The sequence below is a fragment of the Trachymyrmex cornetzi genome, unplaced genomic scaffold (genome assembly GCF_001594075.2).
Source record: "Trachymyrmex cornetzi isolate Tcor2-1 unplaced genomic scaffold, Tcor1.1 scaffold319, whole genome shotgun sequence".
Lineage (NCBI taxonomy): Eukaryota > Metazoa > Arthropoda > Insecta > Hymenoptera > Formicidae > Trachymyrmex > Trachymyrmex cornetzi.
In genome coordinates this window covers 214,704-225,338 of record NW_017297887.1, presented here as the reverse complement: position 1 = coordinate 225,338, position 10,635 = coordinate 214,704, and the positions used below count along the sequence as shown (strand labels likewise).

The 10,635-nt window shown below is 33.0% G+C and overlaps 2 protein-coding genes across 4 annotated transcripts in view; one reads left to right on the top strand and one right to left on the bottom strand.

Annotated features, from left to right (window-relative positions):
* The window catches only part of DNAlig3 (DNA ligase 3), an 86,005-nt gene that overhangs the window by 40,038 nt on the left and 35,332 nt on the right, over positions 1 to 10,635 (bottom strand). For both annotated transcript variants that reach the window (XM_018509835.1, XM_018509836.1), the window contains exons 2-3: positions 9,861 to 10,244; positions 8,157 to 8,441 (exon numbers count right to left, since the gene is read on the bottom strand). In XM_018509835.1, coding sequence (XP_018365337.1) covers positions 8,157 to 8,441; positions 9,861 to 10,194 — 619 coding nt within the window. In that variant the 5' untranslated portion in view covers positions 10,195 to 10,244. The remainder of the gene's footprint in view (positions 1 to 8,156; positions 8,442 to 9,860; positions 10,245 to 10,635) is intronic.
* The window catches only part of LOC108762715 (uncharacterized), a 34,556-nt gene continuing 27,546 nt past the window's right edge, over positions 3,626 to 10,635 (top strand). Inside the window, exon 1 of one of the 2 annotated variants that reach the window (XM_018509842.1) lies at positions 3,626 to 4,015. The gene's annotated coding sequence lies outside the window, so the exon portion shown is untranslated. The remainder of the gene's footprint in view (positions 4,016 to 10,635) is intronic. The other variant, XM_018509839.1, reaches the window with a different exon arrangement.

The following is a 10,635-nucleotide window of genomic DNA, read 5'->3' as shown; positions in this document are numbered from 1 at the left end:
TGTAAATATTGATTATCTTTAAGAATGACTATAAAAATGCACTATTTATCAATTATTGGAGAAATTATGGCCTATGACCATCTTTTCCGTATGGCCATAATACCCTAGTTTACCCTATATGACTTGTGCAAAAAACATTTTGCGTATGTAGTTGTACGCTCCTTCTTATTTATGTTATTAAGCTACCTCTAAAAACTATTGTTTTATTTAAAATATTAAATAGGGATCAGTAAAAAAACTGATACGATTTATTTAAAATATTAAATAAAAAATAGGTCAGAAGAAATTATTTAAAATAATAAGTACCGATTAACTCTTTTACTTCGTTTTATATAAAATATATATTTTAAATCATTTTATTTGAGATAGGCTATGGAATTTGTATTTTACCGATGAAAAGATACATTCTTATATGGTAATAGAAAAATGTACTAAATTTTAATAAATATTTGGATAGTACTAGCCGAATATTTATTAAATGTAAGCATATTTATTTACAAGAAACATTAATTTAACTATTATTTTTATTGACTTTTTATTGATTAAAAGATACATCCTTGTGATGCAGTAATAGAAAAATATGTACTAAATTTTAATAAATAAATAAATTGGAATAGTACTAGCTAAATATTTATTAAATGTAAACACATTCATTTGGTTTATAACATCTTAAATCTTAAGACTGTACTTAAAACGGTCTTAAATATAAGAACGGATTATGAATACCGACTCTGATATAGGGATGTTTATCGTTATTCGATAATATCGAATATTCGATATTTTTTGCTGCTCAATATAAAAATATCGAATAAAAAATTACGAATAAAATATTGACTAGATATTTTTTTATTATTCATATTCACTCTCCATTTTTATGAATACTTTTAGGAGTTTTGAGTGCTTTCAGTAGTCGGTAGGTCGGTACTACGCTGAACCTGACTGAACGCTCAGTGAGCTCTTGCATTTGTTTAGTTGGTCTGTACTTTTAGATCCAACAAACATACCAATTAGATGCAAGAGCGCTCAGTAAGATGTGTCGAGTTTATAAAAAAATGATCATTAAATACATTTTCCACCAATTATATTTCCTTTTGTTTTTATTTTAGATTTTTTAGTTAATATTTAAGGGCTAGTGATTAGTTATTGAGATATGAAAGAAGAATATTTATTGTTTATAATATTGATTGGGACTATAAATAAACGGAGTCTTCCTTACATCAAATGATCAAATATCACAGATCTTCGTTCGTAAGGTTTAAAAAAATTGAGATTTTTTTAAATCTATTCGCTGTGCGATATATTCGATATAATATCTATTCATTCAGAATAAATATAGATAGTTTTAAAATATCTGAATATATTCATAGTCGATATTTTTGCTCGATATTGACATCCCTACTCTGATATAGGAACTTTAGTTAGACTGTCCCTTATCTCGCCTCGTCGCAATCACAAGCTCTCCTTTGATCCTCGCGTGAAATATGTCCCATCGTGACACGTCGTAATCAGAAAGCTTGACAATCGCAATTGCGTAGGCGCCGCCAGATTGATCGATCGATCGCACCACAATCCGACACCTGTCATTATTGATTATCGCCAATCATCAGGTTCGAAACGCGTTATCGCGTATATCATTCATGACACGAGAGCCCTCTTTTTTCGTCGCAATTTTTCTCTCTTCTCTTTCACGCACTCGTGTGATTTTTTCGCCGCCACGATTGCGTCAGGTCGAAGTATGATGTTGCGTGAATACATCGAAGAGAGCAGAAGATAAATTAGTCCACATCTCTTCTCCGCGCGCCGTTTCGACCGTCGAGAAATTAACCATGTTTATCATCGGTACGAAATGATACTTTCGTTCACTAAAGTTACAACGTGAAAAAATCCTCGAAAATGTCATGTAGATTATTTCCAAAAGAACTATATTTTATATATCGTTACATCAGTTTTTAAATAATTTTTTAATAATTCGTTTTAAAAAATTATGTTACATTTATAATGTTTTTTGCTATTTCGTAAGTTAGTTTATAATTATTTCATTTTGTAAAATATTCATTTTATATACAATCCAAAGGCCAAAAGTTTGACAATTTTTTAAAACACTTAAAAAATTGACATTTTTGAGATTACTTATTCAAATATCCATTTAAAAAAAAATAATAATAATTCTTTAGATTCAATAATTGTTATCAATGTCAATTTTCAAAATAATTCCAAGCTTTTAATTTGGAATGTATATAAAATAATTTGCAATAAAATAATTACAAGCTAATTATTATATATATGAAAGATCTAAAAATTGTAAACGTAATAAAGCAAATCATAAATAGATGATGTAAGAAACGATGTAAATATACTTATTATAAAGTTTATTGAAATAGTTTTTGAAAAATAAACTATATAATACTCTCTGCATAGAAAGATCCTAAAAAGATCAATTTTTAAAAAGTGTTTCCAAACTTTTAGCCTGGAATGTACGTTGGTTATTAGAGAACGAAATTAGAATAGCTTACGATTTTCTGTTAAAATATGAATAAAGAATAATGCAAAAAAGAAAACCCAGGATATCCCTAAATGTTTGATTTATAAATATTACAATTTCATTATCATTTTTTATAAAAACGCACGTATTTTCTTTAAATTAATATCTTAAATTAATATTAATATATTATCGAAAAAAATATCATAGGTTATTTAACTCTTATTTTATGAGGTATATTCGAGTTATACTAAATTTTGTTGGACTCAGTATTTATTAATAGATATTTGTACATAAATTCTTTTAATTTCTTAGAACACTTTATCGCTTCAACTTCTTAAAATATAACTTCTAAGAACTATATATGTATCCACACTGAAAAAAGAATCTGGCACAGAAATTTTGGTTGAAAATGAACGAACCAGAAAAATTTAACTGTATGATTATGAATTCTAGTTATTTCAAGAACTAAAATTATAAATTCAATCAAGAAAATTCTAATTTGTCCATTTTAACCGGAATCCCAATTGATGCAACAAACTCTTTTTTCCAGTGCACAAAGAAAAAAATAACGCACGGAAACGAGTCAAGTACGTATACAATTCCAAAATTATAAACAAATTGAAATCCTCGTTAAGCAATAAAAAAAATTCACGTGATGCGTGCGTAATAACAAAAGCCACCTTTCTCGCTTTCTCTTTCTCTTTCTTTCTCTTTCTCCTTGCCTAGCCATGTTACTGTCCGGAAATGTCGTAATATTGCCTCACGATATTGTAACGTCGTAATATCTATCACGAATGGATATCGTAATTGCGCCGAGTTGTGAAAAACGCGATCATTCAGCCTCGTCGATGGACAACGGCGGCGAAGAATGCCGGGGCGGAATCGAGATAAAGAGCCCGCAAACTCTCGCACGAGAAGTAAAGGCGGTGGAAACGAAGGAGGAGGAGAAGATGAGAAGGAGGAAAGAGATAAAGGAGGACACCAGGGTGAGAGAGGAGACGATTGTCTGGAGCCAAGCTGGCTAACGCGAGAAGGGGCTCGCCGTCGTCGCAGCGTTCAACTGAACCATGTTTGCGGAGAGGACGAGGTTCCCCTCGCGATTAGAGGTGGGGACGTCAGAGTGCTTATAAGACACGATGATCCCGCTGCAAGAGACCGAGAATCGATAGTTTGCAAAACCGCGGGGCAAGTGAGATCATTCAAGAAGCACGAAAAGGCGAACAGAGGAGAGAGAAAGAAAGAGAGAGATAGATACATATATACATATAGAGAGAGAGAGAGAGAGAGAGAGAGATACGCGAAAATATCCGAATGAAAGTGGACTTGGCGATGACTTAAAGTAATCGCGATCACCCGTGAATCGGACGTATATATAAGGACAGACTTAAATAAAGCGACGAATCTTTCTTTGAGCTGTGCGTGTTGCGGTAAGCCCGAGCGATCATCAAGCAGGGAGGTTTACAGGAGCAGGAATTTTAGCGAAGACTGATATTGGCTACGTGAAGAATCTCGTCAACCCTTGCGACAACGACAGTGAGTATCCTGAGCTATACAGATCTGAAAATATTATTTTGTTGGACCATCAAAATACAATAATTATGTATCACGGAGAGAATTTTCTCTTAGAATTTAGCCTGAAAATCATGATAATAGTGGGACAACATAGTATTTCAAAGAATTGTATATGAGTTTCTTTAATTTACTAATATGTGTCATAATAAGATATGTAATATATTTTATTAATTTTACTAAAAAGGGTATAGTAAAATTTCACCAATTTAAAATATGTTACACAGTTTATGATTCTTTATTATTTTAAAAGAATAGATGCTAAGTAATCATGAATATATAAAATAGCTTATACAATTTTTACTATACAGCATGATATTTTTAATCTGATTTAGTCGCTTATAATTTTACCATGTAACATAGTAATTGATCGACTGTAATCGATAAATCGGTTATTTTCGTTGTCGAGTGTGTGTCTCTAGCTACGCTAGAACTTACTTCAAAAAATTTTACAATCTGCATTATAATTTTTACTACATTATTTATAAAAAGTCTCTTGTATATTTCAAAAAATCTATCGTTACTGATAATATTTCATTATTGTCAAGTTGTTCCAAGCTTATTACCAAACATAATAAAATTTGTAATGAATTTTGCGGTAAAAAAATAACGAAAAATTCTCTCCGTGTAGGGCATTAAAAATTGCTAGAATGTTAAAACATTTTGCAGCATAAATCATCATGCTTGAAGTTGTAACATTAAAAAAAAATATTAAATTTTAATAAATATTTGTTTGAATAGTGTCAAAGAAATATTTATTAAATATAAACGTGTATTTATTTGATAATAAAAATTAATTTAATTTAATTATCTTTTTTTTATTGAGTAAATATTTATTTACTGTAAGAAACATGTATCGAGATTTAGTAAATTTTTTCAGGGTACGTAATTATTTTCATGCCGAGTTGTGAAAATTGGTAATCAAAATTGCCAACAAAATTATTTTCAGATCTGTATTTAGATTTATGAGACTAAGGCCCAGTTCCACAACTGACGGTTAACTCATAACTGAGGTTCAACTTATTCATTGTCTCTTTCCAATTTTAGAATTGAAAAAAGATGAGAAACAAGTTGAACTACGGTTAAGAGTTAACCATGAGTTGTGAATTTGGGCCTTAAAGAATTATTAAGCGCTTGAAGGGATGGTCCCGTTAGCCTACATTCCCGATTGCACACCCCACTCACATCGGACGGTGTTTAGTCGTATGTCGTCAATTCTGGATTCATTTTCAGATGCAAAAAAAAGTTTTTTCAAAACTTTTCGGAGAAAAAATTCTTGCATCTGAAAATGAATTCAAAATTAAAGACGCACGACTGAATTCTTTTGAACTTTCTCTCTCTGTGCTATCAGGAGGCCTATTCTTTTTAGCTGAACTTCTGCACCAGTCTTTTATTTTTCTTCCTTTTCTCTTCAGAGAAGGAAAGAAGAAAAAGAAAGATGAACTGGTGCAGTTCATCGGAGCTTTAGTGCAAAGTGATTCGAACGACGCGCTCGTAAATACAGAGTATCTCGCAGAATTTCGACGAGAGCTTTAGACGGTTTCGCGCGGCCTCTCTTTCTTTTTGTCCGGACGCAGATAACCCTGGTAAAAATCTTCCACTTAGCGTGCCCAGGTCCCATTCGCGCCCGCTTGGATGATTAATGGTTTCCTTGTATCCGATTCCGGATATCATATTTACTAACCGCCGCTCCGGGTCTCGCCCCCTTCGCCTCTGAGAAAAGCGTGCGCGGGAAAGAGACAGAGAAATAAGGGGAAGGGAGGCAGAAACCGCGAGAAAAGAAGACGAGGTTCTCGCGAGGAAGAGTGATAACAATGCGAGAAGAGAAGATCGTAATGGAATGAGAAATAAAGCAACGCGCAAAAGGCGGGGAAGCTTCGTGGCTTCGGGGTGGCGGTGGGACGGGGGTGGCGACGAGATAGACCTCGTGGTGTTTACGCGGAGGAGAGAAAAACGCCGCCATTGATATCCCCATTGATGAAATCGGCTAAATATTCCACATCGGCTCGCTCGCTAACTTCGCCCTCGTTTTCGCTTCTTCTTCATCTTCGCCGCCGTCGCGGTCGCGTCGTAATGCGCGACCTACGACATACGAGGCCCCGTGATTCATTCTGGTTTCATTCCTCTGTCTCGCGCGAGTCACGACCTGCCTTCGCGTCTTTCTATTTATTGGATAAAGCAACCCATTAGACACGTAAGATGAGGAGAAGGACGTATCCCGTAACAAATCACACGGGAAAAAATAATTTTATTGAAATATATAAAAATTTAACCATGTCGACAGTTCGATGAGTCAGTAACTTTTTAAAGATGATTATCTTGAAAAATAAGTCGAATTTTAGTTAAAAAAAAAGTTAAAAAGTCAAACCTTTCATTAAACACGGCAGATAATTTTATAATATTTGCTTAATTAATTAAAATTGCAACACAATATAGAGAACCCGGGAAAAAATGTTATATATGGATATATTTTATATATAATTATATATATAATTGTATATAAAATACATCAATTTTTTATATAATTATATATAATTATATATGTAACTTTTTTTTCCCGGGAATTATATCGGATTGTTTATAATCCGATATAAGAAAAAAAAATGTTTATAAAAATCTCGGAAGCACATTTAGATCTTTATTGTTATCATTTTTTGTGATATCTTTAATGTTTTGCAATAGATATCGGATTATCTGCTTAAACAAGGGAACAACTTTTGATCTGGGGACCTTGAAACGGCAAGTCACTTTTGTTTTGTAATATCATCTAATTAAAGAAAGGTGTTATCGTGTGATATGTCGATTTCGAAAGAGATACATTTTTTGTTCAAAAATAAATTCGATATCCCTATCAAGTCGCACTCATAATGTAAACTCGCATTTCCGGCTAAAATCGTATATCTCATGATAAGTCACGATAAGTATTAATGGCATATGCAGATCAGCAAAGTGGTATCTGCATTTAGTACTGTGTTGCATACATGGGAGAAATTTTTAATTCATGGAAACTTTCGAACATTTGCATCTCTGTATGCAGTTTATATACGTATACGAGTAATATTATCCTTTATTTTTACGCGTAATTATTTTGCAAGAATAATTTTGCAGCAATACATTTTCTATTTGCGTGTCCAAAATTGTCCCAAGAAAAATTACTCAAAAACTTTGTTTATCCCCTACTTTGTTTAGCTAATTACAATGTATCCATCACGTTACAATGAAGTAGGTATAAATTCTTTAGAAATCATCATCTCTGCGGGAAGATTCCTATTTAACGCGAGAACGGCAAGAGAAATCGTTAATAAACACCTCCACCATCGTAAAAATATTATAATAAGGATTCTGATTAATAAGACACTTACCGTTTGAACGGATTTATTCATTCTCCTCTATACATGAAAAAGCACAATAGGCAACAATACATACGAATCTCGTAATGCTATCGCGAGAAAAAGAGAAATCGATCGATTTTATAAAAAACGAGGCCAAAGTTTTGAAAATTTGTCAATTTGCAATTTTCTGTCGGCTTACTGAGATCACCTAAACATTTCTAATCTCGAAAGTTATTGCAATCTTATTACCGAATGTATCAAATAATGCAGAGTTGGGAAGCGTTACTTTTTCCATTACTTTTCCGTTACTTTTATAATAAATAATTTGATGAGACGTTGCAATTTTTTACAACTAAACGCTAATATAAGGTTGTGTTAAGGTTGGAAAAGTTGACTTTTCTAACCTTGGTAGAACCTTAGCGTTTAATTATAAAAAATTGCAACATCATATTTATCATAAAAAGAAACGGAAAAAGTAACGCTTCCCAACTCTGAAATAATGTATGTAAGTAAAAATGATTTATCTACACACATTAATAATTATTTAATCTCGATTAAATTGTACTGATGCTGTCCGGCGTCAATTATTCCCGTCAATATTATTAATATTATTTACCGTTCAATTCTCGAACGAACGTTAATAGCATACAATTTCTCTGCCGTCGAAAACCTCCAACCGGATACCTTTAATTAATTTAGCGGACGTCCGTTAGAAGGTTTATACTGTACGTATTATATCTTGATCTTGTATAATGAGGAAGGGAGGTACTTACCTCCGAGTGATCCTTTCGTGAACATCCTCTTAATAATTGCGGTTTTGTCGGTGTAGGCGTCGACGTCGGTGACGTTGCTGCACACGCGCCGAAATTCGCGAAAGGAGTCATCCTTCGACGGGACTTTGCTCTTTCCCTGCTTATCATCCTTCTGCTTATCTTTTTCTTTATCATCTGTTGCGACCTTCTTCTGATCTGAAGTCTTCTTCGTTGTTTCTCCCGAAGAATTATTAGAGGCAGCCGCTTTACGTGGCGTTGCAGCTTTTTTCGGTGCCTTAGTCGGAACTAGAAGGAAAAATATATTAACGCATTAAATGCTATTAATTCATTATAATACAAAGCAATAATTTCGCTTCTATAATTTTAAATTAAAATTGTGGAAAAAATTAAAATTATGAAATTTTAATTTTTTTTAATATGAAAAAGTTCGGCTAAGCGCCATAATTGCCTCGTTTATTAATTCTAATTTTATTTTGTTCATTATTTTACTTCACAAATTTTGCGTGTTTTAATAATCTTTCCGTAAAAATTTGATTTGTATTTTTGGAATTTAAATAAAAAAAATTTGACATATTTATTATCAAAATGATATTAATTGTAATAAAATTGATAAAATGCTAATAAATTCCGTTTCGAAGATAAGCATTAATTGATTTTTAATGTGTGACGAAATTCCTCAATAAATCTTCCTACGTACATTGGAAATAGTATCCACCTTCGCAAACCGATTTCTAATTACAGGATGAAATTACGCAATAGAAATAGCACAATATAACACGTTGTAATTTTGTATCTCAATATCGATGAACTTTTCCACCCTCGAGAATGGCAATCTCGTAAATGACTGTCTCATAAGCGTCGAACTTCTTGAAACTTACTGTTGCAAAGCTCGAATTGTAAGAGAGAAAATTTATTAGAAATCGCGAAAGTTTCGAGGAGGAAAGCCTTTGACTGATTTCTCCATACAACATCGCGCAACTTCGTTTCGAGATGATACAAAGAATATGATCGACTATGTTCCTTCCGAGAAATCTCTAGACGGAGTGACGAATCTACAGATAAGAATGAAGCTCAAGTTTTATAAGACACGTAGGACGTTTCAAAAAGATCAGATGTTCCTTTAATCGTACATTCTTTCAATTCGAAATTAATTTTTTCTTAAACACAAATGTATAACAAATACAAAAATGTATAACAATAATTTACGAATCATATGCGATTGGTAAGGAAAACTTTACAAACTGTACTTTAGGAAATCAAAGCAAACTTTTATACTTCTAGCTAATCTTATCTGCAGTCAATGGGATCTTAATTTAATATAATATAGATATATAAATACGAGGATAAAAATCGTGATGCTGCACGGAAGGAACGTAATTATTTTGATGGTTCAAACAGAATTATTCTTGGATCTACACGGAAAGAACAATTTTGTTGAAAGATTTAAAAATAATTTTCTTGAAAACTTAAACTGGTTGCTAGAATATAAAATTTTTTTTGCAGCATTGCTCTTATTATTTTTTAATTTCCAAAATAATTATTTTGATGGCCCAACAAAACTATTTTCACATCTGTATCCATTTTAAATTTTCAAGCAAAATCTCTTTTCGTGTAGCTAAATTTTTGGATACTTCAACAAAACCGTTTTTTCTATGATGAAATAAATCATGTGGAGGGAAAGAGCTGTTTCCTCTCGATAATTACAGGATTTTTCAAATTCCTCCAACTTGTCCAAGATGACCTTTTTGTCATCGTCGGACAATTGCTCCCAGCCCTTGACATCCTCCGTGGGATCCTCGATCCTCTTTGTGCTGGCACGTTGTTTCGCGAACGCCTCGAACAGACAGGTGACGTGGTGCCAGGCTGGCATCAGTTTGCCATCCGAGAAGAAGCTCACCACATACTTGGCGATCCGTATCTCGCCCTTCTCAATCGGATATTTGCACCTCTTGCATTTCGCACGGCCGGTTTTCGCGCGCTCCACGACGAACGGTTTCTCTTCCCCTTGCTGCTGTTGATCCTCGTCGTCAGTCGGCATGATGTTCAACGCGATTGGGCGAATTTAGGTAGAACGAAGGAAACTCTAGTCTTGAATAAAAGAATAATAGATAGAAAAAGTTACATGATATCGAATCGAAATAAAATTTATTCGTTCGAATAGAATATTGAAATCAGTTCAAGTTAATATGATTCGGGTCATTAATTAATTCATTGATAGCAGAGAATTTATTTATGATACATGAGAAAAATACATCACACACATAAATTAGAATAGGATTATTAATTTTTAAATCAGAAAATATAAAGCCTCATTTCATATTTTTAACTTATTTCTTCGCACAGAATCATTACTTATTACCCGTCACACATATACAATTACAGGACCCTTAAATTTATGTGCATGTCGTATTAATAAGTACCTCTTGAGTGCTCTTGCTCCCTCCCTCCCTCCCTCTCTCTCTCCCTCCCTCTCTCTCTC